Source organism: Manacus candei, unplaced genomic scaffold (assembly GCF_025592945.1).
Source record: "Manacus candei isolate 608988 ecotype Guabito, Panama unplaced genomic scaffold, ASM2559294v1 h1tg000015l, whole genome shotgun sequence".
NCBI lineage: Eukaryota > Metazoa > Chordata > Aves > Passeriformes > Pipridae > Manacus > Manacus candei.
In genome coordinates, this window is record NW_026138063.1 from 9,385,499 (window position 1) to 9,410,237 (window position 24,739).

Consider the following 24,739-nt stretch of genomic DNA (forward strand, 5'->3'; position numbering starts at 1 on the left):
AGCAACACAGATTGTTCAGCACTGAAGCAACATAAAGCACATGGACTTGAATGTCTGCATGAGTCATTTGCAGAGCTGCAAGCACAATGAGACTGCAGTAATGAAAACATGAGAGCTCAGAAAGTGTCCATACTGTTAAGTGAGGGATTCCTGGGGTGTTGCTTAGGTCTTGAGCATCCCACAAGGTCCTGTGCCTCACATGCCCTGAAAATCAGAGCAGCCACATGGAAAACGCTGAGCTCCAGGAAATGGTTGGCTCATGGCACTAGGTCTTTCATTCTCTGACCCTGCTAAGCTCTTTCTGTGCAGCTATGACTGGAATGGGAAGGTGGGTTTGGTACCAGGTCCATATGGGGACGTTATTAGCTCCATGCCGTCGGTTTCGATGGAGCCAGGTAAATGGTGGTGTGTGCATAATGTTGTGCACAAGCATCTATGGTCTAGTAGAACAGGGAGATGCCTGGCACAGCATGGACAGTTTTGTCTGTCCAGGCAGCTCAGAGAGCAGTGTTCCTGGGCCTCTCCAGCCCCTGTGCACAGCAGCAGGATATTTAGGAAGACTCGGATGCCAGCAGCACTAAATGTCTGCAGGGAGTATTTGTGCCTCTGCTTGTTCTTCAATTGCAAGTCATGATGAAATCCATTAGATACCATAACTTCTCTTAAATTAGGGGTAACTGTGCCCGATTCTTGCTGTAACAAGTAACAACTTATGCAACATTACTGCTGATTATTAACGTCATTGTTTGCAGGAAATTGGACTGTGGTTTTCATGTGACAAATTCAGACCATGGATGTCCTGAAATTGTTTGTTTGCTAGTGAGATTTAAGAGAGGAATGATTGAGCAAGTCACAGCACTCTGACAGCCTTACTTCAAGTACCACATTGACTTCTGTCTTCCTCTCTGTCTCTTCAATGGGATGTTAACTCTGGAGCCTAAGGATGATGGATTAAGAATGCACTCAGTGATCTTCTTGTTGATGGTTTTGCCAGAAATATTTTTCATTTCCTATTAAGCTGTGAAGTTGGATATAAGATACAAAGGAAAATGAATAGCAACATCTCTTTACTGTCCTGTTGTTGACAATCTGTACCTACCTGACGCTTGTTTCAATCTGCCAAGCTGCCCACATGGTTTGATGGCTCACATGGCACAGCTGAGGCTAAATTATTGCTTTCCAGAAGAATGACTTGCAGTAGCTGCAGTGCAACGGGAAATCTTTTAGTCTGCTCTGAGAGCTCAAAGTCATGAAGTAATAGGCTGTGTGTGGGAGGGACACCTGGACATGATGATCAATAAAAGATTGGGCCCTGCACAGGGATAGAGAATCACGAACAAGCTGATGAATGCAGTCTCTCCAGACCTCTCTATTTCTGGACTTGTTAAGGTTTGCAGTGCTACAGGCGAAATTTGGTCATGGGACTTTTACTTAAGCTGTCCAATTAATTTCTGAGTTCTGCAGTTCATGGTTGAGAGCTCTGATTAGTGAGAGAGTAAAAAAGCACTAGCAAGCATAACAACTGTCAGCATGCTCATCAGGAGGGACACACTCAGGAAACTCACGCTGAAAATGCAAGCCTCAGCATCTGTGACCAAGCATCTTAGTGGGGAAGAGTAAGGAGACATCCTCTGTGTATGAGGTACATAGGAAAGGGGATTTGGGAGAGGGAGAAGAACTGCTCTCCACAGTAGTGTCCAGATTTGTACCAAAGAAAGATGCCTCCTCAAGGATCATCCACACTGACCAAAGCATGTTGTGTTCCCAGCCAGCTCGCAGAGCCCATAGGTCTGAAAGGAGGCACTGGGCAGGTGGCAATTTGGCATGACAGCTCTCCACTCCTGTTAGCCCAAGGCATCTCTTGGTATTCTACATAATTCCATGGACATTATTCCAATCCCACTGTGCTGCTTCTTTGGGGGACAGCTTTTCCTTCAGGGCAAAGAGAAAAGCTGTTTTATCCCAGTGCCTCATGGCAATATTTTCCCAGTAGTAAAACACTGACTACACCACCCCATTAATCCCTGACCAACCTGTGCAGCCAGAGTCTTCTGGGCTCACCAGGTGTTTGGGTCCCATCAGCACACAAGAAGCTCTCTGCTTCACAGTCATGTGTGCAACAGGGTTTTGTGTGTCTGAGATGCTGGTCTTAATTGCAGTTAGGAGAATGTGAATGCTGAGCACTGAGCGTGGCCATGCTCCCCAAACCTGAGACATCTCCTGAAGGTTGTCTCTCTGTTTCCATCCAAGGCTCAGCTCAGTTAAGTCACCTGGGCAGCACATGCACCATTTCCCCAAAAGGCAGAAGCACATCCTCAGATCCTATGCAGAGAGATAGATACGCAAAGACCAACACTCCCACAGACTGAGCCTTGGTTTTCCTGGTCAGTCTAGAGATGTTCCATTTTCAGCTCTAATGGCTCAAGTCAGCTTGTTTCAAACATTGCTTTAAATTTGTTGCTGATGTTTGTTTTGGGTTGGGGGGGAGCACCTCTAAGAAAACTAATTGTCAGGTGTTGCTTCCTCACCCACATGGTCTGCAGGCCTTGGCTTTAAAACTGCCACTGTCTCTTTGGTCTGGCTCTGCTTTTCTTGTGCAGTCAGGGCTGATTACGGCAAATCCCAGATCTTGAATCAGGGCAAGTTTTAATACTGTACAGGCCTTGTTTATGTAACAGCTGCCATCCCTCAGGGGTGAATCCGGGACTCACAGCACTAAAAGCATTAGCTGCTGCCACTGGAGCTAAAGATGTAACTCCTCTGGCTGGTAGCACCAGTACATTTATAGCCTTTAGAACAAATGCTGGAGGAGACTCGTGACACACTAAAAAGTGGGTTATGCCTACATAAGCATTTTCATCCCACCATCATACCAAGGGAGTACGTACACTCGTAGGACCACAGGTGTGAAAACACTGCTGATGCTTCTGCGTGCCCATTGCCCAGAGCTAGTCTGAGTGGAGTGTACACATTGTTACTTAACAGCAGCTTTCTACTAGCACTCATGTCCTCGCTTTTACTCTCAGATCTACTCCAGCACTGGAGAAATAGAGGACAGAACAAGCGTAGGCAGGGCCCTGCCTCCCTTGGCTTAAACAACACTCTCTGCTCATCTTTCTGAACACATTTTGTAATGACTTTGGCATAATGGAGGTTCATGTTCTTCCTCTCCAGGCACATGATGCAGAGCCTTTGGGCTTCAACATGCCATCAGCGCACAGACAGCCACCTCCAAAAAGCAGCTCTTGTTGCTTCCACAGCCCAGGGGCCAGACAAGTTCCCGCTCAGAACATTTTCAGGTCAACCCTAAAATGAAATACAAGTGATTCACCTTGAAGCTTTAACACAGTTTAATTTTCCCTGTTATTCATACTTTGTCCTTTCTGCTTATGCTGTTTAACTGCATGGCTCAGTAATTGCACATCTACTCACTCCTACACTCCAGTGTGTTTGATGGAGATAAAGGTCAGTTTAATGACTTTTCAGAGACTTTAAATTGTCTGCTGGGTTCTGTCTTAAAATCCACCTTTTTCTGGGACATAGCATTTATAAAGCATGAAGTGCACCTTGCAGCTCCTTCCCCAATAAAATGTCAGTCAAACCAATCTGAAATTGCATTATTGTGAGTCCCGGGGAACAGACTGCAGGAAAACGCAGCAGCTACTTGTGTACCCAGCTGCCATACCATGGCAAGGTATGTCTGCCTGTCTGTCTGTCAGTCCTCCTGTATCAAAATGTTAGAGTACCTGCAATGGAGCCGATTCTCATTTTTTTTCCAGAAATGGAGTTGGAGGTCTGTGGATGCACGACCATATGTGTCAGGGAGCTCTGCAGGGATTCTCTGGTACCTTATGGGTGTCCTTGAACTGTTTGCATGGTGACACCTTTTACTTGTACTGTTGGCTTGTGGGCTTGGAGGGAATATTCTGGTCCGGTTTTATTTCCAGATTCCCATCTCTCATCTTTACCTGAGTTTATTTCAGCATTTCTATCAAATTGACTCTCACAAACATTCCTGACAGGAGAGCAAGGACTGCGGTGCAAACAGCACTCGTTATATAAACCACTTAAATGAGACATCAGCCCAATCTGGCTGGTGGAAGGAAGATGTCAGCTGAGGACAGGGTATTTAAACGCAGCAGGGTTGAAGCTACAGCTCAGGGTTTGTTAAGGATATTTACAGCCCTTTGTGAGAGGAAATGCAGCTGTGTCCATCTCCTCCTTCACTGACTCCCCTGAGGCGGAGGCTGGACACCCTGTATCACGCTGTTTGGGAACTAGGGTTGCTGGCCCTCAGCCATCACCACACAGCCGCAGCTTCCACCCCTTTCAGCGGGCAAAGCTTGGCTCGGAAAGCCTTGAGACAAGTTCACCGTCCCTTTAGCTGGCCCGACTGGGAGCTGGAGGGGCACAGTAGGGGCTTGGAAAGGGGATCAAGTCCTGCTCCGAGCCTGGCTCGTTGGGAAGCAGCAGCCGTGCGGCTGCCGGGGCACAGCCTGCGTACAGGAGCGGCACTGCGGGCGCAGATGAGCCGAGGTTAAGCCCCAGATAAGCGCAGGTCCGCACTTTCCCCGGCTGAGGGGCTGCGATAACTGGCAGCGAGCGACCGGCTGGTGCAACCCACGGACCGGCGGGGAGGGGCGGCCCCCGGGCCCCGCTCGTGCTGTGCCCGCCGGCACCGCCGCCGCTCCGCCCCGCAAACCGGGCAGCGCCCTGCGGAGCCATGGGGGGGCACCGGGACCCTCCTCGCCCTCCCCGTAGCACGGCGCCTGCCCCACGGCTCTGCGTGCGTCCGAGCAGAGCGGACCCCGCCCCTCCCCATCGGTGGAAGGCGCCGTCCTTCCCGCACTGCCCGGTGCCGCCCGGTACGCCACGGAGCTGCGCTGCGCTGCACTGCACTGCGCTGCTGCCCTGCCGAGCGGCGCGGTGAGATGCGGTGCCCGGCGCGGTGCCCGTGGTGCCCCGGCGGGCGGCGAACGTTCCAGACCCCCCACGCTGCGGCAGGAGCGGCGGGACCGGGCTGGGCGGGGCGCGGCGGGACGGGGGCGCGGCCGAACGGAGCCGGCCCGCGCGGCGCCTGCTGGGAAGCGTAGTTCTCGGCTCGGGGCCGTCGGGCGGCCGGCGCCGAGGCGCGGACTACACCTCCCGTGGGGCGCCAGGAAGGAGCGGCCGCCGCAGCGCCCCCCCCGCAGGCGCAGTGGGCACGCCGGAACCGCTATAAGCGGCGTTGTTTGGGTTCGCGGCCGCGGAGCGGAGAAGCTGCAGTGGGGCCGTCGGCGGGCGGAGGTGAGCGGGGCCGGCACCGGGGCGGGGCGGGGAGGGAGGGAGGGAGGGAGGGAGCGGCCCTTTGTGTGGTGAGCAGGCGGCTTTGTCGTCCCCTCTCCTGTCAGGAGCCCGGCTGAGCAGCCCCTTTGCCTCGCCCCCGGTGACGGGGCTGCGCGGTGCCCCCTCACGCTGCTGCCCGTCCCGCCCCGGCTGCGGGCGGGGGGCACCTGTGCCTGGGCGGGGCGGGGGGGCTCTTGTGTTTACGCCGGTGCGGCGGAGGCACAGGGAGGTGGGGGAACAGGGGAAGGGGTGTCTGGCCGCGGGGGCTATCCCGCATCCCTGAGAGGGGCGCAGAGCCCGCGGGTGCCGCGTCCTTGGCCGGCCGTGACGCGCCCGGCCCCGCCGTGCCGGGGGCTGCGCTGCGGCGGCGGAGCTGCTGGTGCAGTGTGACCCGGGTAGCGCAGCCAGGCGTCTCCCGTCGCCTTGGTTTGAGGCAGGTGGCGGAATGCAATAGAGCGGAGCTATAAAACAGAGTCTCGCAGTGGGTTTTTGTGATTTTGTTTTCGGGGCTCTGAATCTCCTCCTGGCCTTAACTGCAGTTTGATAGACTGAGTGGAAACCTGCAGCGCCGAAGGTGTGACTCGTTCCTCTGCGTGTCCGTGCTTAATGGTAGCTCAAGCCTATGGAGTAAGTGAGCAATGCTATAGAGAAGGGAGGTATTTTCAGGAGGGTGTAATGACTAATTTTATCAAGTGATATCTCTAGAGAGATCGGTCTTGCAAGTTGTTGGGCATATGCAGCTTCAGAAACTAGCAATAGATTTTGGGGATTTTATCTTCCAAGTCAAGTTTCTCAGGGTTTCAGCTAAATGCTGTAGCTATTACTTTAATCTGTCAGATTGCATAATTGTATTTCAGAGATCTAAGAGAGGAAGTATGACAGCACTCTAGTGCATTGAGGATCATGGTACTATTTGGTTACCTCAGGGTATGTTTAAACTAGTTCACGAGAAGGTAGTCTTGTGTGGACTCCAAAGTCATGTTATTACATTCCTCTTGTGATATAACTCTTTTACAATTGCTTTCTGATTTTTACTTTGAAAATAAACCTAAAAAATAGTTGACTGAAAGGAATGGGTGTGTTGGGCACAGTGTGTAATGAAGTGGAATATAATTATTTTTCAGATATTTGAAGTGAAAGTACACGTGTAAACCCTGGCGTTTACAGAAGATGAAAGACATCGACATAGGAAAAGAGTACATTATACCCAGTCCTGGGTATAGGAGTGTGAGGGAGAGAGCTGACTCAGTGCAGCATGAAGAGCAGGAGGAGTCAAATTTTCAGCATTCTAAACATAAGGTCAGTTTACTTTTTCATTGTTTGTTTTTCAGTCTTTATGCTTACTAAAGTACATGCAGCGGCCTCTTTGCTGTGCCAGCTGTATATGGATTCGCTGCATTGAAGGTCAATAATGAATATTGCCTTTTGTGTGGAAGAGGTCATTCCAAGGGGTACTGTAGCTATTTTAGTAACAGATCTGAGGACTTATTAAGCATTTCTCACTTTTAAATGTGGCTTTTCAGTAACACTTGAACAAAACATACTCTTTTTCTAGTGTTTAGATATTGATGTGAATCAAGGAAACTTTATAAGCCTTTGTATTTTAGAATCATTGCAATCAAGCAAGAGTAGTGAAGAACTCGGCACAAATCATGCACCACTCAGTGTTGGCAGCTGAAAAAACTCTTAATCATGCCATGGTTTTCTCAGGGATTAATTTTCTAAAGCAGATGTCTAGCTTGTTCTAGCAGCATGACTTTTACTTTTTCCCTCAGATGGAAATAATTAGTATTGAACACTTTCTTGTACATCTATGTATTTAACATGGTGAGGTGCTGTCATAATACTGGTTTATTTTGAGAGCTGGGTTTTGAAATAACGACTAGCTTAGAGCTAGCCTGTCATTGTTCTGAGCTTCTAATTTTTAGAGCTTGTTTTCACTGTGAAGAGTGCATATACCAAGTGCAATAGGGCAAAAAAAAAAGCTCAGATAAATGGAAACACCCACATTGGTGACAGATATGGTCTGAAACTAATAACCTGTGCCAGTTAAAGAAGGTTAAAGATAATACTTCAGTGCTAGCATTCAGAGCAGCTAATTTCTTGCATATCCTGTTCTTAACTTCTTCTGGAACACTCTCAGGACTGATATATATATATGTATATACATAGATACATACACGCACACAGAGAGAGAGAGATAGATATTGAGATACATACACTGTAGATTTTTCTGAAGACAAATAATACTGCTTATGTCTGATTTTTTTTTTTTGCAATGACAAGATCCTTGCAGATGTGTTGCTGGTCATTCCATATGGATTGCTTGTGAAAACATGGGTGTGAGAGGGTTGGAAATAGGGGAACTCCCTGTATTTGTGTGGAAGAATTGTGAAGACTTTTAAAACAGCTTAAGCTTTGCTAGATTAGGCAAGATGCTGAGATACTATGTACTTCAGCTCAGGCTTACCTTGTTTCACTGGGGCTTGAGGGGTTTTTCCATGTGTTTGTGGCTTGGCAGTGCAGCACTGCTGTTCTCTGTGATTGGAGTGCTCAGCTCTGCAGCAGTTTGAGTGCAGGGAGCGCTCGCAGGCCCTGCAGCTCCGGTGTCCCCACAGGCTCTATGACTCAGCAGACTGCTGCTGACGGTGTTCTGAGGAAGGTGGTGTCTGATTGCATTAGAGCAGGCACTGATGCAGAACCAAGAGCCCTCTGGAGTCCCGGTGCAGCTTTTTAACGGCATTTATTATGTCGATGTCACGGGCTTTGCAGCCACCCTACCCTGTCCAGTAGCAAATCTGCTCTGCCAAATTACTGGTGACAACAGTGATGCCATTGGTGGGCAGCTCTGTTTCCTGACCAGTGGCAGTGGAGTTCAGCAGTAATCATGGCATGTTATCTCTCCCTGTTGGCCTGTATCTTCTAATCAGGGTTTAACTTTTGGAAGAAAACATCCTTATCTTACCTCTAAACCTTTTAATTTAATGAAATCGCAAAACCAGCATATTTATTTTTTTTCTGAAGACTGAAAGTAAGCCAAGTCCTTCATGTCTGTGCTGCTTGGCTGAAAATCTTTGAGGCAGCTTCAGGTCAGCTTAACTCTCTTGCTGTGGTCTTGTTTACCCTTCTACCTCTACCATTTGATTTGCTGCCTATGACTACAGGGTAGTTGACCCAGGTAATTGGATTGAAAAGCAGGGATTCTGTAAAATTTGTGCTTACTGATGCAAGAAAATGGCTTACCCATGTTCCTACTTGAGCTTTATTTGGTTTGGTCTCTTTGAGTAGAGGAATGAACTTAACTTACCTTGCTTATCTGGTTCTGATAGGTTGCTCACTTTACTTGCTGGTTATCTTGTTCAGTATGACAGGGTTGCATTAATTTCTAGCTCAGGCATTGGTACCCTTTTTGTTTTTCTGGCCTTGCAGCTTGAATATCTAGTCCATAAACACAAACAGCTCTGATTTTTGTTTCTGCATATCAATGAGATTATATTGCAGAATACTGAGGTTAAGTTATAGCAGCTGTATTCGTAACATCATGTCTAAGTTAAATGTTCATGTTTGTGGACTGAATTTCTTCCTTTCTAGTTGAAACAAGCTCTGGTTTCAGCAGAATACTTGGCTTATCATCATTGGGATGCTTCATATTTTTGGTAACAGGCAAAGACTTCCCTTTCATAAGGCTGAGCTTGGTCTGTTTGGTTAAGCACTTCCCCTCTGCCTGTAAAAAAAGGGTGGAAGTTGTTAAGAAAATGGTATTTCAAGGGAAGAGAAGGGACTCTGTCTTTTGTGGAACCTGGACTGTGTTAGATACCTTACTTGACGCAGCTGGTGACAGAGGGCTGATGTCATGAGAAAGGGTAGGAGCACAGCAGTTCAGATGGAGGGGTTAAGCTGTAGTGGAACTCTGTCACTTGGACAACAGAGTCCAGTGTGCCATCAGTGGAGATGTCGTAACTCTCAAATTTCTTGCGGAAAACCTGTCTCAGGGTTTGAACTAGTTTGAACAGAAAATGATGTTGTGAGCATGATCTATATTGCTAGGAACAAGCTGGATGCAGATTAAGGCTGTTACTTCAGCACTAACTTCAGATCTTTGTGGAATGTGGGTTTGGAACTGTTTTGCAGCAGACTTACACTGCATGAGGTAGACTTCTTGCTAACATGTTGCAGGGTACCTCATAGAGTGAGGTAGAATCCTGTCCTCTGAGGGCAGGAGTCAAGGACCACTGGTTCATGGCCAGTGGTTATGACCATTTCTGGCAGGGCTACAGGTACATATAACTGATCAATAACATGACTCATTGGGGGTTTTTTTATTGCTGCATTTTTCTGCATCCTTCTTAACTTGAAACAGACAAGTCCTGTTGTTTTTCTGATCAAGATCTTTATAGGTGAAAGACCTGTTTTACTACTGAGCTAAGGTCCCAGAGACTTTTTGTTTGACTCTTCTTTGCATTGCATGAAGGTTTTATTCAACTTTACATTTTCTGTCCTGAAATCTCCATACTGGTGTTTGTTTCCTGCTGAAAGGATGCTGTAATGTGTGTTCATGACAACAACGAAAAAGAACTTGCAATTCTTTGCTTGGAAGCTTAAATGCTGCTTGGTCACAGCTTGAAAGATCACTTCTTTGAAAGACAGGAGCTTTTCAAATAGGCTTCCTGGAATCGTAATTGAAATTATTCTGCAATATAAGTAGGTCTAATCCAGCATTTCCTGGTGGTTAATGGGAATGTTGCTATAGAAATATGGACATCTGAAATAGGCACTCTGGGACTGAAATTCAAGAAAAAAAATTTATTCAGCTTGCGAATACATATATTCACCTCATGAATAAGTGTCTGTGCTGTGTTCTTGTAACAAGTGGTTTTTAAGTCTTTGGAGACCTTAATGTAGCTTACAAAACAGGGTCTTAACTATATGTTCTCAGTGCATAGTTCCATACTAATTGGGCTTATTGTATGTGGGGGCATGGCTGGATGACGGTAACTTGTAGGTGCCCTTGCTGCCTAGTAGCACTATGGTCAGTAGTCTTCATCTGTATGAAGCTGTTATGTGACTAGTGAATTAAGGGATGCTTTAAAATATTGATTTATACTTGATATATGTTGATTTCCATTTTCAGAATGTGCATGTGCCCTTCAATTTGTACCCGAAGTAACTGTATGTAGTTTTTCTTAAGGAAGCAGTGTGTCCTGAGGAGGGCAGACCCCATTGTGCCCATGAAATACACTATAAAATGACAAATGAGTAAGAGAAATAACTTGTTCTCAAAGTGGTTTTGGAATAGGCATTTCTCAAATGTAGATTTTTGTGTTTATTTGGTGGAACATCAGTTAAGTGAGGATTTTACCTCCTACCCCATTATGTTCATGATGGAGGAGGATGTAGAAGCAGCTTGTACTTGTGATACACAATACTTATGAGAACTCAGTTCTTGGAATTTGAGTCCCTAAGTTAAAGATGCTAGGGTACTAATTTACAAATTGTACTCTAAGCTGTAATTGGTTCTGACTGGGCGTACTGCTCAGGATTAGGTTCTTGCTGCGGAAGCATAATGACTGCATCTGTGGTAAACCTCAAGTGCAAATTGCTGCATTTCAAGGCACTGGACAGTGTGGAACTGCAGAGATTGCTTCAAACAGGAAGGGAAAATGAGTTGTTAAATTTAGCTATCGGAAGCCCTACTAATACTCTTGTCCTCACCTTGATCTCTTGTTTTTCAGGTTTGTCTCTGACATCTTTTACCAAAGACAGCAGGGAATGTGATCAGAACTTGTTGGAGTTGATGTAAATCCTTCAAGCACTGATAACTTTGAAGTGATTTATCACTGTCTGAGTGTTTAATAGTAGGATCAATTCTGCCTCAACCTCTCTGAAGCATCTGAAGTGTCTGAATCAACTGTGCTGAACAACAGGTTCAAAAATAGGAATGTGAATGTAGCCTTGGTGCTGCCTTTGTACTCAATGCTTAGAGCAGCCCTAGAAAGCTTAACTATAAGCTCTTATTTGTAGTTGAAGCTTCTAGATGTCTGCATTTTCCTAGAAGATTGCATATTTTCATAACCAAGGAAACACTTTTTTTTTTTACTTTTTCAAGTCTAATGAAAGCAAAACTTCAAAATCTGTTTTGTCAGCAGTTCTGTTATCTTTGAAAACTTTGAACACAATTAGACTGTACAGAAGCAAACACTCATGGTACTTTCTAAAGACACATTAATTCCATGATATCCTCAAAGAACTGAATGTATTGGTTACAATTGCATTCTGACAAGTTGTTTTACCATTGAACTTCAGCTAATAAAGCACCCACTGACAGACTGATCACAGAGAATCAAGTGATTCTGTCAAGAATCATTTGACAGAAGATCCTGGACTTGTTTGCTGAATGTTTCAGGGTGACTCTTTAACTATACTGGAGAAGGGATATCTCTACTTTGTCTTCCATGTCTGTATGTATCACTGAGAAAAGCATATCCACAGCCAGTCGTGTATCAAAAGTTTACCTGAAACTTGGAGTAGGATTTATGGTTTCAGAGAAGCCTTCCACTTAATATTAGGAACAAAAAGGTGAAATCTTTGACTGGGCAGTAACATTCTCTAGAGGAACACTAATGTTCTGGATAATTCACAGCTTCCATTCAAACTTGACTGCCTGCCTTAGTGCACTAGACATCTTCTGCCTAAGTCTTAGCCATATGATAAAACCTCAGATCTGACCACTTGCTGGTATTGCCTTTGACTACTGTTGGTTGTTGTTCCTTTGTTCAAAGCAGATTTCTAAATTGGGCTGCTCATGACCAAAAGTGTGTAAGGAGCAGAGTAGCCATCAGTGAGCAGAGTAGCCATCAGTGAAGGAAATCTTGCAGTATCTTTTCCATTGCAGTGGAATGTACTGGAGACATTCTGCCCTTTGGCTGTTTTAGAAACACAATGTACAGTTATAAGAGCTGCCAGAAGTATTAAATGCATCTATCTCAAACTACTGGAAAACTTGACTTGAAATGAGTCAAAACTCACTTATCTGCAGGGAGTTCTGATGCCTTGAGACAATGAGATAGTTTTAGTTTTTGAACATTCATATCCTGGTGATGAGGAATAGTCAGTTGTGGTCTGAACCGCATACTGCAAACTGACTTTTCCACAAACAAAACCTGTGTTTCAGTTGTTTTTGAGGACTAAAGTTAAAGAATTTCAAAGTCAATGTGTTTAGAGCCCTGAAGTGCTTGGTTTGAGTTTACTAGCTTCTTTGCCCCTTGAGTGAGGTGCCCCTTGCTTTTGGAAGCACATGTTGGTATGGGAAGGCGAGTTAAATAAAAGATTGTTATTAGGTTTGATAAAGGCTGTGGCATCAAGGCCACTGCTGTCATTCATTGGTGATTCCACTCAATAGAAGTTTAAGTTGAAAGCCTCCCTTGAAACTCCCTGTGTTACACAAAATTCACCTGTGTAGCTTTTATTGTGCCAGACTTAAACACAGCCTGAGTAAAGGATGTTACTGAAGAACATCCCCAGCATATGGCAGCATGTCTGCATGTACTTCAGGATAGCAGAACTCACCTGAGTGAGGCAGGAGCCAGATTCTCAGTCTGTGCTCTGCTAGTTTAATCTGCTTAGTGAGGAGTTGTTTTCCCATCACTGTGGTCAGAGACAGGTAGGACATTGAGTCTGTAGGGAAACTTATAGTTAAAGCTGATTATTTGCAATTCCCCTGGAATCTGCTGTTACTGTGCATAAATGATGTAGCTCCAGTGCTGGATGATCAGTGCACAACCTTAGTTTTGCATGAATCCTATATTCCTTCAATTACAAGATCATGAATACTAGTTTTAATGCAAAACAAAAGACAGGGATTCATGGATACCAGAAGCCTAAGCAGGTGCACAGCTGCTAATCAGATGCATTCACAATAGCTACAGTTGTAAAATCCTAACATGAACACTTTGTGCCAAACTCTGTATTTCTTGGATTGCAGGAATAAGTGGATTTGCTAGGAAAGAGTTGAGAACATCTCACTTCAGTGCTGATGCTGGCCAGAGTTCAAGGGCAAGGTAAAATAAGAAATATTCCTGTAAGAAGCTGATATACCTGTCCTTATCAAGGACTTTATGTGCCTTAAGTAAAAGTGCTCAATATATGTGACTAAAATATATCACAGACATACATACTCTGATCTTGTTTGGCTACAGAACCTTGATATGATTGCCAAGCACTACTCAGACTTCTGCTCTAATCTGAGGATGCATAAACTCAGACTACCTTTGAAGCCATGGCTCAAATGTTAATACACCTTCTGCTAATCCTGGCCGAGAAAAGCAACGACAGAGACATCTTGTGTAATGAAGTCACATGTAGCTGTGTTAGAGTGAATAACTGGACTTCAAGCTGTTGAATCTCTGACATGTTGTGGCAAATCAGAGCACGCTTCTGAACAGTTCTTTTCACTTAAGAGAAATATGGCACAGCTGTACTTATTTCTGCATTTGAATATATGTGTGGTGCTGTGAAGTGCTGTTCTTCCCTGCAGCAGTAGCTGAGAAGGCAGCAGAGATATGAGTTTTCATTTATACTCCCCTTGTCAGGAGGTGGAAGAAAATGGAGGCTCTAACTTTTTGTCCTGTTTCATTTCAGCAGTTCTGGAAGCTGTAACCATAATTTCTAGGCATCTAAAACTATTTTGTGGTCTCGCCTTGGTGCTGTGTGAATTCAGCTGTGCTATCTGTACTTTACAATCAATATATGCAGATGCCTAAAGGATCAATACCTCCTTCCTCACACCCACTGTCTCTGATCTAGCTCAGTGCCTGCTCCTCGCTGCCTCAGCGACAGGGAGACAGCTGGTATGGGTGGATGATACACCAAACTAGTCTTAAATGGGCTCATGTTTTAATCAGGCAGGGTATTATAAAGTATCCTAGCTACAGAGAAGGCTGGGAGCCTAATGCTGCAAATCCCCTTGTTAATATTTTTGTCGATAATGTACTGCATCAAATCCAGTGAAAGGAGAAAAGAATTGCCTTAGTGGACTACGAAGTTCATAATGCACTTGCTGCTTCACCAAGCAGCAGTAGATTTGGCAATGTTTGGATCTGCAAACTTACTTAATTTTCAGGCACTCCTAGGTTTGGTGACTTGCAGTCTGGACAATAATGCTTTAGGAGTTGCCTGTGCTTCCTGGAAAAGCAGTGTATAAAACCCCTAACTACTTTTAAGTGGGGTTATACTTGGACTCAGAGGAATTTCTGGGAAGAAGAATGTAATTACAACTTCAGAGTATCTCTTCCTAGGCTCTTGTATTATTTTAGTTACCCTTAAGCTAGCTAGGACAGTTGATCCTATTCTTCCCCAGCCCATGCAAACTAATAACTAATCTTGTTTTGCAATGCCAATCCTTTATTGAAGTCCCAAATATTTTAAAATTGCTGTTCATCCTGGAGTTGTAATATGGAGAGTGCTTTAGGCACTTAGCAAAACAGGTGATCATATAATGCTTCTTCTCATCAACATCACAGGCCCACCTAGTCCTGAGCTCTGTTGTGCTGGTCTGTTGGTTTCCTATTTGCCTCTCCCTGCTGGGAACTTGAAGAAAGGGGTGAGGAGGCTTGCTGAGCTCTGGATGCTAAATGCAAGAGGTGGGAGTTCTTGTTCTGCAGCGTTGTCAACTCAGGGTTCTTTACTACTTAAATAAAACAATGTTAGCTTTATGTAGTAGTAAGTCAACCACAGTAGCTTTTGCGTTCTGTATCAGCTGCAAGGATTGATAAAAAGCATTTATAGGTCTGTTCTAGTTTTTTGTCAGGTAGGAGTAGGGCCAAAAGAGATGAACCTTCTTCCCTGTTGTGATTTGAGTCCTGGAAGATGTTCTGCCTTATGGAAGAAGGGACAGTAGTTGTTTGGTGGGTGGGGTTTGGGTTGTATGTTGACACATCAAATTCTTCCTTTGAAAGATGAGTAAGGGATGGAAAAATCTGTTTTGCATTGCTTCCAGTCTTGTCTGGTTTTGCTGTTATCATATAATGTTACAGTTGTCAAACCAATAAATTGCTACCTTCCCTTAAAAAGGGGATTGCCTGGGTGAAAGGCTAGAATCTCACTGGGTGGATTTTTCCTTCCTGTATACATCACAGCTGCCCCCTTTCCCTCCACCTGTTCCCCATACTCAGAGATAAATGCCCATGTTGCCTGCTGAGCAGGTTTTCAAAAGTATCCAAATCCCCATATTGAAGTTTGCTTGCCTTTCTGAGTAAAGTTCTTCGTGCCCCTCTTGCTTCCTACAGAAATTCTGACATCCTGTATATTTGACAGCTTTGTAGCTTGGCTTCCAAATTTTCTGTATTTTCATGACCTCGGATTGTGGATTTGGTACAGTCGTCTCTAACTTAATGAGCAAATAGTTTCCCCTTGCTCTTAAAGAACTCATTTTCCTCACCTCACTCAGACTTTCTGTCATTATGTTTTGAGCCAACCATGTAATCTTTGACTCTCACATTGCCTTATTGCAGGTATCCTATGACAGAGAATTCTAAATTTAAGTGTGCCTTGTTCTTTTGTTATATTGGTGGTCATTCTCTAGTTCTCCTCTTCATGCCATTTGTGACTTTATGGACTTCTCAAATACCTGAACCTTTATTCCTTTCTTCTATCCAGCTGAAAAGTCTTAAATTTATGATTTTGTGGAAGCCATTCCAAACCCAACTGTTCTCATCACTCACAGAAAGTGATTTAAAGTATAATACCCTTTTTGAACTGAAGTGACAGGGAGCAGAGACTGGTATTCAAAAAGGAGGCAAACCCTAGGGGTTTTTAAGTAGTATGGTAATGTTTCTTGCTTTATCCTTTGTGTCTTTTGTAGCAATTCTTCATTGTTTTTTTGACCTTTTGTTGATGCTGAGTAGTGAGCTGCTGTTTTTCGAGACATCAGAATGATTCCTCCCCCTCCAGTTAGTGATACCTGATTTAGGCTTGTTTTGTTTTTGTGAGCGTTTCTTTAGAATTATCAATACCATGTTGTATCACTTGGTTCATTGCTTGTATTGGTATATTAGTAAGTTGATGAATTAGAAAAAGTACTATCTGATTTCTGTTTGATAGTGTTTGATTTATTAGACATTTATTTTAGTAGTAGTGCTGGAGTGTGTTATGTCACACTGGTAATGACTTCTTCAAGGCACTGGTTTCCAAGAAAACTCTACATCCATGCAGGTTGTAGGCATCCATGCAGGCAATCAGGAAACCTAATCAGAAACTTAAATTAACTATGTTGGGGTTTTTTTACTTCAGTCTTTTGTTCCTGAAATGCATTGTAGAACTGCTTAGGAGTCTCATTTCTTCGTGATAAACTCTGCTTTGAAGATTCTCTAATCTTCAGAAAACTACACAGAACTGTGGAGTTGTTCTTAGAATCTCTACTGTACAGTGGTGTGATGCATTTGTTTCTTGATAGTCTTATATGTGGGATTTTGATGACCTTGCCAAGGTGGAGATGAACAATGTTCTGAACTAGGGGTTTGTGCTCACACTTGCCTCTGTGGCAAGGCATTATAAAGGCCTTTCCAAGGTAGTGCCCTAGTCTTTATCAAGGCAGCTTTTCCACCTTTGCTGAGAGAATTCTCTTGAGCAGCTCTGGAGAGTTTAATTATTTTTCACAGTGAGTGTTTAAGAACGTTATCTTCGGACTACCTGAAAAACCTGCAATTGTGCTTTCTTATTAAAGAGCTGTTCTTGTTAGTAAGTGGTGAAAAGCTACTTTTATGCTCGTAAACATCATGTTTTCTGTTTAGGAAGACTTTTTTTTTTTTAACATATAGGCATTTTTTTGTGTGCTCTGAAAAACAATGATTCTGTGACTTGTCTATGGCATCCCTTAGAAACCATCATATTATCAGCAACAAAGTGTTTGGGCAGATCTGCTGGGGGCCTGTTGTGAGGGTAACATAGCAAACCAGTTAGGAATTTCTCTGCTGTAACCAGAAATCAGTGGTGCAGAACTCTTCCTCACTACTGACTCCTTTTGGATGTTTTTTGGCAGGTCCCTTATTAAATGCTGATTTGGATAGATTTAGTAAGGCAGTGTTGCCTTAGTGAGTCAGTAATAGAATATAAATTGAGTGAGAAGCCTTTTTTAATTCAGATTTCAAGTGTTGCATATTTTTGAGTCACTCCATGCGTCATAAAGTTTTAATGTTCTTTTGTTTTCTCATTACTTGGCTGTCTTCTGGTGTTATCATAGCTTTAGTTGATAGCTTAGCAAATATGTTTTTTGAGATGAGAAGCATGGGTTGTTGACAACATGCTTAGGCACTGTTTAAATACTTCAGTTAAATAAATAAGGAACAGATTTATGACTCTATCAGTTTCCTGTTCTTGCCCTTCACGTGGGCGGAAGCTGGATGTCTTAATGTCCTGTATGTTAATGTAGCACAGAAAAAGCCTATGAAAAATGGTGGCATTTCCAACAAAAATTACATGATGGAAAGTTAGGAACCAAATGCTTGTTACTGATAGGCATTTAGTGCTTTGCAGATACTGTGTTTTTAGGAGGCATTTACTAATGCCGTTATCAAATAAATAAGATAACTTTGCTCTTGTAAGGTTAGTTAATAAGGGTAGAATCATAGTATTATTACTTGTAAGAAAGCCAGGAAGATTTTTACCTTAGAAATTATTATTTTTCATTAAAAACTCCATTTCAAGAAACTGCAATAAATGGTCCATTAACTTAGAATCAGTCGAGAGCCCTCTTGCCAATACAGATAACAAGCTGATCTCGTGTAGTTTTACCACATCTGGCTTCTCATCAAAAGGTTTGTTCGAAATCTGCAACATTTTGACTATTCTGTATCACTGCTGTTTCCTTTCTCCTCTTAGATTAGCACTTAAGTCTGCCTTTCACTGGCGCTCTGGAAACCCCCCCCAGATAAGATTTTCCTTTTAAGTGGTTGTTACTGAAGTTGCTGAGCCATTGAGAAGCTATGACTGGGAGCAGAGAAAATTGTCATCTTTGTTCCATTTAGATTAGGGGAAAAAAAAAGATAAAGCAGGAAACATGATAAAAAGGAAGTACAATTCTGCTTAATGCATATTTGGCTTTTTTTAATCTAATCTAAAGTACTTTTGAAGAAAGGACTTTTGCAGTATTCTGAAAAGAATTTGAATTTTCTATGGATAAGAATATCTAAATTATGCTAAGAGGGTGTAAATTCATCAAGCGTGTATGTCTTAATTTCAGTGCGTAAGTCGGTCATTGATTTCCTGAGCTGATGTCATAAGTACTTGATGTTGTAATTTTTCTCTATTGTATTTCCTGTGGCAGGATACAGGATTGGTCTGGTCTGTCCATTTATCCTTTGAATGCACAGGCACAATACTGGTGGTAATTTATGGTTTACAAATGCAGCAATCTAATGCAGATCTAGAACATATGCCTTCCATGGCTTTGCTGCCAGGATGAAGCCTGTGGTCGAAGACATTTAAATGATCGTGATTGTTGTTGCACAATAACTTACAGAAGAAAGAGGTGCAAAGTTGCTGGAGTTGGGAGTCATGGACTTCAAATGTAGTTTTGAAGTCTGACTCTGCTGTCTTTCTTGTAAAAGCAGATTGAATGCCAGGATGCCTTGGAAGCAGCAGCTCGGGCAGAGGGCCTGCCACTGGACACCTCTGTGCATTCCCAGCTGCGAATGCTGGATGAAGAGCATCACAAGGGCAAATACCACCATGGTCTGAACGCACTGAAACCCATACGGACCACTTCCAAGTACGTCTTTAGGCTACCAAAGAACTGATACAGCACTTGCTTTTCAAACCAGTCACAAAGCACAGCTGCAGATGTAGGTCTGCTGACTGGTACTGGAAACATCAGACTTTGTTTAGCGAGTGTGGCTGGCATGGACCATTTGGTACTCTGAGTGCTTTCAGTGAGAGGAGGCTTTGTTGTTCTCAAAGATTTACAATTCTGTTTCCTTTTTCATCTGTTTGTGATTTTTGTTTTTCTTTTAGACATCAGCACCCTGTTGATAATGCTGGGCTTTTCTCCTCCATGACCTTCTCCTGGCTCACTCCGTTGGCCCACAGAGCATACAAGAAAGGGGAATTGTTTATGGATGATGTATGGTCTTTATCGAGGCATGAGTCCTCAGATGTCAATTGTAGAAGGTAAAGACATCTTGTTCCTTATTATTTTGTTGTTTCCATTTATTATATGTTAGTCCACAGGCAATAGTATAGTATTGCCCTAGAAAAGCAGCACTGATATTTTGTTCTGACTTTCTCGGAATGGTGGAATTCAGTTTTATCCTTCACAGACCATTTCCTCCTGCTGCACAGTTTCTGTAATCTTGCTAATTTCAATGAATTTAGAGGATTATATATCCAGGAGTGTCTTGCAGTGGTTCTTCTGATTTTGCATGTCTTTAAACTATTAAAACAAAGTTCTTAAGGCTACATTAAAAAAAATATTGTGCTAAAATAATGAGAAGTAATACTGGCAGTAGCAAGGTGATTTGAACATGGGTCAGATCTTGTGATCAGGCTAACCTTCTATGGCTAATGAGAATTTCTCTTAGGTTTTGACTCCACAACTCTTCTGTCAGATCAGCAAGGAAAGACTGTGACGAGTCATTATATTAAGATTGCCAAAAAGATTCCAGACAAAGCAAAAGATGTGTTTTTCATCCCTCTCTTACATGAAAGTAACACAGCATAGATATTTCAAGATATAGATATTTCTCTTTACCTCACAGTGATCATGGAATGCATTTATTTCTCTTGATATTTATTAATTTTATGTTGTTCTGAGCTAGGAAGCGCTTGAAATTTTCACAAAGAAGTACTTGTGAGATTGTACCTTCTGTCATGGTGAAAAATTTATGACATGAATCTTCTGTTTCTATTAGGCTGGAGAGATTGTGGCAGGAAGAACTGAAAGAAAATGGTCCTGATGATGCTTCTCTCCGGAGGGTTGTGTGGATTTTCTGCCGCACCAGGCTCATCCTTTCCATAGTGTCTCTGATGATCACACAGCTTGCCGGTTTTAGTGGACCAGTAAGTAATATCCATCCTTTTTTTAACAACCCCAGAGGGCTCCATCTCATGGCCAACTGTAAAATCTTAAGGTTTCATTGCAGAATCACTTAAATGTTTTGACTAGCTAGAAATTCTGGGGCAAAATTCCAGAGCGATTCAGTAATCCAAGATAGGTTTCCTACAGCTGATGGATCAATTGCTGAATACCCAGGCAAGTTCTTGGAGAAGGGAGGGGGAGTTTAGGTATCCTGGAGAAAATGCACCTTTGGTTTTTCTCTTTGGTTTTGAGTATAGTTTAAAGTTCTTCCTTAACCGCGTAAGCTTAACTACATAACTTCCTTTTTGCATAAGATTGCTATGTGCAAGTCTTCTAATTGTTTTTCTCTTTGAAATTCTGTAAATTTATCTTGGAATAAAATTCAGGCTGATAAAACTCTAATCTTAAATTATTGGCATTGGTAACAGTCTTCGAGAAGTGGATCGAACCAGTTCTATGAGAGCACTGCTTATAAATAATGTGAGCAGGTCTCAAGAAGTCTGTGGGCATAGTCTTTACTGATCCTACAGAGAATGGCCAGACAGGTTTCATGTAGAAGTGTTAGAAAACGTTATTGCCTCTAGGAACTGCTGCTGTTTGTTGCTAAGGGTCGTAATGAAGATAAACAACATGGGACTTGACATTCACACCATTTTTTGTCACCTGTTTGTTGCACATGCTGTGCAGATATAAAGTTGAAATTTTGACTAAATTTATTCTCTGCACATTTCCCTTGAGGAGTAGGAGCAGTATTACTGCTAGTAGTACATGTTTCAGTGTGCTGGTAAGCTGAAGGTTCATTTCTTGGGTAAGTACACTTGGGTGCACTGTTAGGTGAAATGTCTTTTTAAAATGTTTTCCTGCTTTTAAATGTCTTATCAAAATGTTCTGTTTTTTAAGTCTTTTTAAAGTTTGCCTTGTTTCATGTAATATGAATAACAATAAATGTTTTTGTGGTATTGTTTTCTTGGTAATAATTTACAGTAGCCTGTATTATAAAACGTCCGAATGTATTTTGGTAATTAACAATAAATCATGATGAAGGTTTTAACAGCACTAGTTTTTCCCAAGAAGAGCTTCTGTCATTGTTTCACTACAGGGCTTTAGGAGCTGCTTTTATCTTTAGCAAAGAACTTGCAGCAGGGTTACCCCTAATTTCTGTAGTGTAACTTTCTCAATTTGTCTCAGCCAAACTGCTGAATGAGAGAGAGCAAGAGGGGAAAGAAAAAAACAAACCAACTTGACTAGGCTGAGGGCTACTGCTGCTGTTGATGCTTAATTTGGGTAACTTAACATTATCTATAGACAGTTGCCCATTTAAAGACAACCTTATTCGTTTCTCTGAATAAGGCACAATTGACTTGGTTCCATCATTTGGCATAAAAAATAGGTCTTTACCATCCCTCCTCCCTATTTTTAAAAATGGCATGCCTCAGGGCAGCCTGTGCTGTCTCCTCAGAAGTATCAGTGCTTTCTTGTATTGTAACACCCTTTCAGTCACCCGAAGGTGAAAAGGGAGATCAGGAAAAGCACTTGACTTGATCTCATGTATTGGAGAAGACTATGAAAGTGGAGTTAAACACCATATTTAGCTTCAAAACTTTTAATTGAATGTCTATGACCTTGAAATGCCACCAAACAGCTGTGGCTTTGCTAATGAGCATTGTGATGGTTATAACTGGAAAGGAGTTGTTCAAGATTTCCTGTGTGGGTTATTGTGGTGTTTTGTTTTGTTTTTTTTTTTTTTATATCTAATAGATCCTTCAAGGGTCTTCCTCTTTTTTTATTTTTGATAAATTTTGCATCTGGCACAGAATCCAAACCAATAACCTGGTGAGTCAGCTGCATGTGTCAGACTGCCTTGTAATGACCATCAGAATGTACTAGTATAGGTGATACACTATTTATCTCCAATAAATACTTGCTGCTATTTGATCAGCTACCAAAACTTTCAAGTTCTGGTTGAGGAGCAAAGACGCTTTTTGATTACTAGACATAATCAGTTTAACTCCAGGTCTGAACAATGTACCTGTGTGCACCTGTTCAGAGCTATTCTTCCCCTTTGGGAGATGGGGAAACTTGCTTTCTAGTGGAGCACAGCTTGACAGTTTGGTCAGTTATTGGAGGGGGGAGTGGTAAGCTCCTTGGAGGTAAGTTTTCCAGTTTCCCAGTTGGCTCCAGCTGCAGCCTGTCCCGTGCTGTCGCACACTGGCTGCAGCAGGGATGCCAGCACTGCAGTGGGACCAGTGACAGAAGCTGTTCTTCAGCATTTTCAGGATGGCTGTTTTCTGCGTCAGAATGAGACAGTCCTGCTGGGCAGAGCCAACGCCAAGAGCAAAGGTAAGGTAATGTTTATTCAATGGGAATGCTTAAGACAGCTGAGCAGCTTGTACCGACTACTATGGTAATAGTCTCAGGAGCTCGTTTCTCCCTTTTAGCCTAGGTTTTACACTGTAACTTTTTTGTTTTGTGAATGACTTTATGCTGGATTCTTGTCATTAAACTAATATGAGTTCAAATGGTATTTGTTCAGATGTAAATGTTAATTTTCTGTGACTTTTTTCCCCTCCCTTTTCAAAATTCTTTAATCTGCTGTTTCCTCTTTTCTTTCTTCCGGACCAAAAAAAAAAAATTGGGTTATAATGTAAACCGGTCTCTATTTCATCACAAGAGATGCTGAATCTGAAAAATAGTGCTGCAAAATTGCACTAAAGTTTTGGGAGGAATGAGACCCCAGGAAACATCTGCTATCTTTATACATCCTCTCTTGGAGACTTTCAGCAATGCTGTGGTGTGTGAGAAAATGCTTGCAGTCTGCGACCATGCTGAGTTACAGCTCGTGAGGAAAAAGGGGGATTTTCACCCCAATTGCTCAGTGACTCAGTTGCATATGTTGGATTGAATACTGGAAAAAGAAGTCAGTAATCTCCATAGTAGCTGCAAACCAACTGTATGCAGTTGTGATCCAAACAGTTGATGTAAAATTAAATCCAATCAGGAGAAAGCTGGAGTGCAATAGATCTGGGAATGTGAGCTCCTCACATTTGTTCAGTGATCGGTATGTAAATTTTCTCAGTGGCCATTCTAGAACTTGATGGACATCTGGCTTTAATTTACACCTGTGAAAAAGAAAGAGCAAAATTATTTACAGCATGTTTCCTTGGTTCTGATGTGCAGAATTATTTTCCTCAGAACAGATGAATTTGATCTCCATTTTTTTCTGTTATTTGGTGCTGGGCTGTAGCTATCAAAACCTTTGCTGCAGTAGTGGGGTTTTGGTTTTTTCCTCTCTCTTCAAACTATGCAGAACTCTTACTTGCAACACATGGTTTAGCCAAGAGGACTTCAACGGACTATGATATGAAAGGCTTCTCAAATATTTTCTTCGGTCTCAGATTTTTTGTTGCTTTTTATTATGGGCGAAGGTAATTCTCTGCTCTGTACTAGTATATCAAAAGCACCAGTATCTTAAAACATCATTTGTTGAAAAGCTTTCTAGGAAATCTTTTGCTGTCTGTGAAGCCTTTCTGTAGAGTTCTTTTGAAACCAGATTTCAGAATTTGTGCAGCCTCAGAAGCCTCTTCTGTTGGTACCTGCAAGTTTGACTTCTTTTGGACTTCGTGAACAAATACCGTTCTGGTTTTGTACCTTTTTAATTTTGTGTGTAGTTTCAAATCTAGTTTATGTTAGAAGCTAAAACTGACTGTTAGATATTAGCCCTTTATTATTATTCTGTATGTGCAGATTGTATGTTTACACAATGCTCTACCTGTTGTACAGTGTTTTTGAGATGTTACCATTTAAAATGACACTTTATTTCAAATAAAAGCTTATTGTTTCGCAGTCAATAGTATTTAATGCTGGTGGTTGTGAGTTGTATGATGTTATATTGTGCCATTGGACCACAGAGAGCTGGAGGTGGGAATTGGTGGTTCTGGGGGCTGTCTTCTTTTTGCAGGTGATGTTTGAAATGTGATTCCTGAGGTAAAGTGTCTGTGTTTTGGGGGGGAGAGGGTATGGGGAGGGATTGAATGGTTAATTTTTTGTCCTTTTTTTTTTTTTTTTTCCCCCCATCCCCAATGATTTGTGGTATTACGTACCTTGTGCTTGTTTTTTTCTTTACTATTAAACTGCTGATGTTTATTTCCAGGAATGTTTTGCAAATGTCCTTCTCACTCTTCCCCTCTACAACTGTAGGTACATTGTTCCTTTTTATCAAATAAGCACGTTTGAAGCAAACCAAAGATAAAGTAAAAAGGGTCTTAATGTCACGTAAAGGAATGTTTCTTAATGTGTCCAGATGTATAAGTAGTGACTATATTTTAAAACTCTTCTATATGATAATGC

The 24,739-nt window shown here is 42.6% G+C and overlaps 1 protein-coding gene across 6 annotated transcripts in view; it reads left to right on the forward strand.

Moving 5' to 3' along the window:
- The first annotated feature begins 5,150 nt into the window (after nucleotides 1–5,150).
- The window catches only part of ABCC5 (ATP binding cassette subfamily C member 5), a 46,023-nt gene continuing 26,434 nt past the window's right edge, over nucleotides 5,151–24,739 (forward strand). For 2 of the 6 annotated variants that reach the window (XM_051782182.1, XM_051782185.1), the window contains exons 1-5: nucleotides 5,151–5,286; nucleotides 6,450–6,624; nucleotides 18,930–19,087; nucleotides 19,330–19,485; nucleotides 20,226–20,373. In XM_051782182.1, coding sequence (XP_051638142.1) covers nucleotides 6,496–6,624; nucleotides 18,930–19,087; nucleotides 19,330–19,485; nucleotides 20,226–20,373 — 591 coding nt within the window. In that variant the 5' untranslated portion in view covers nucleotides 5,151–5,286; nucleotides 6,450–6,495. Of the gene's footprint in view, nucleotides 5,287–6,449; nucleotides 6,625–11,762; nucleotides 11,784–18,926; nucleotides 19,088–19,329; nucleotides 19,486–20,225; nucleotides 20,374–20,469; nucleotides 24,590–24,739 lie in introns of those variants that run through there. The other 4 variants (XM_051782184.1, XM_051782183.1, XM_051782186.1 and 1 more) reach the window with 4 other exon arrangements.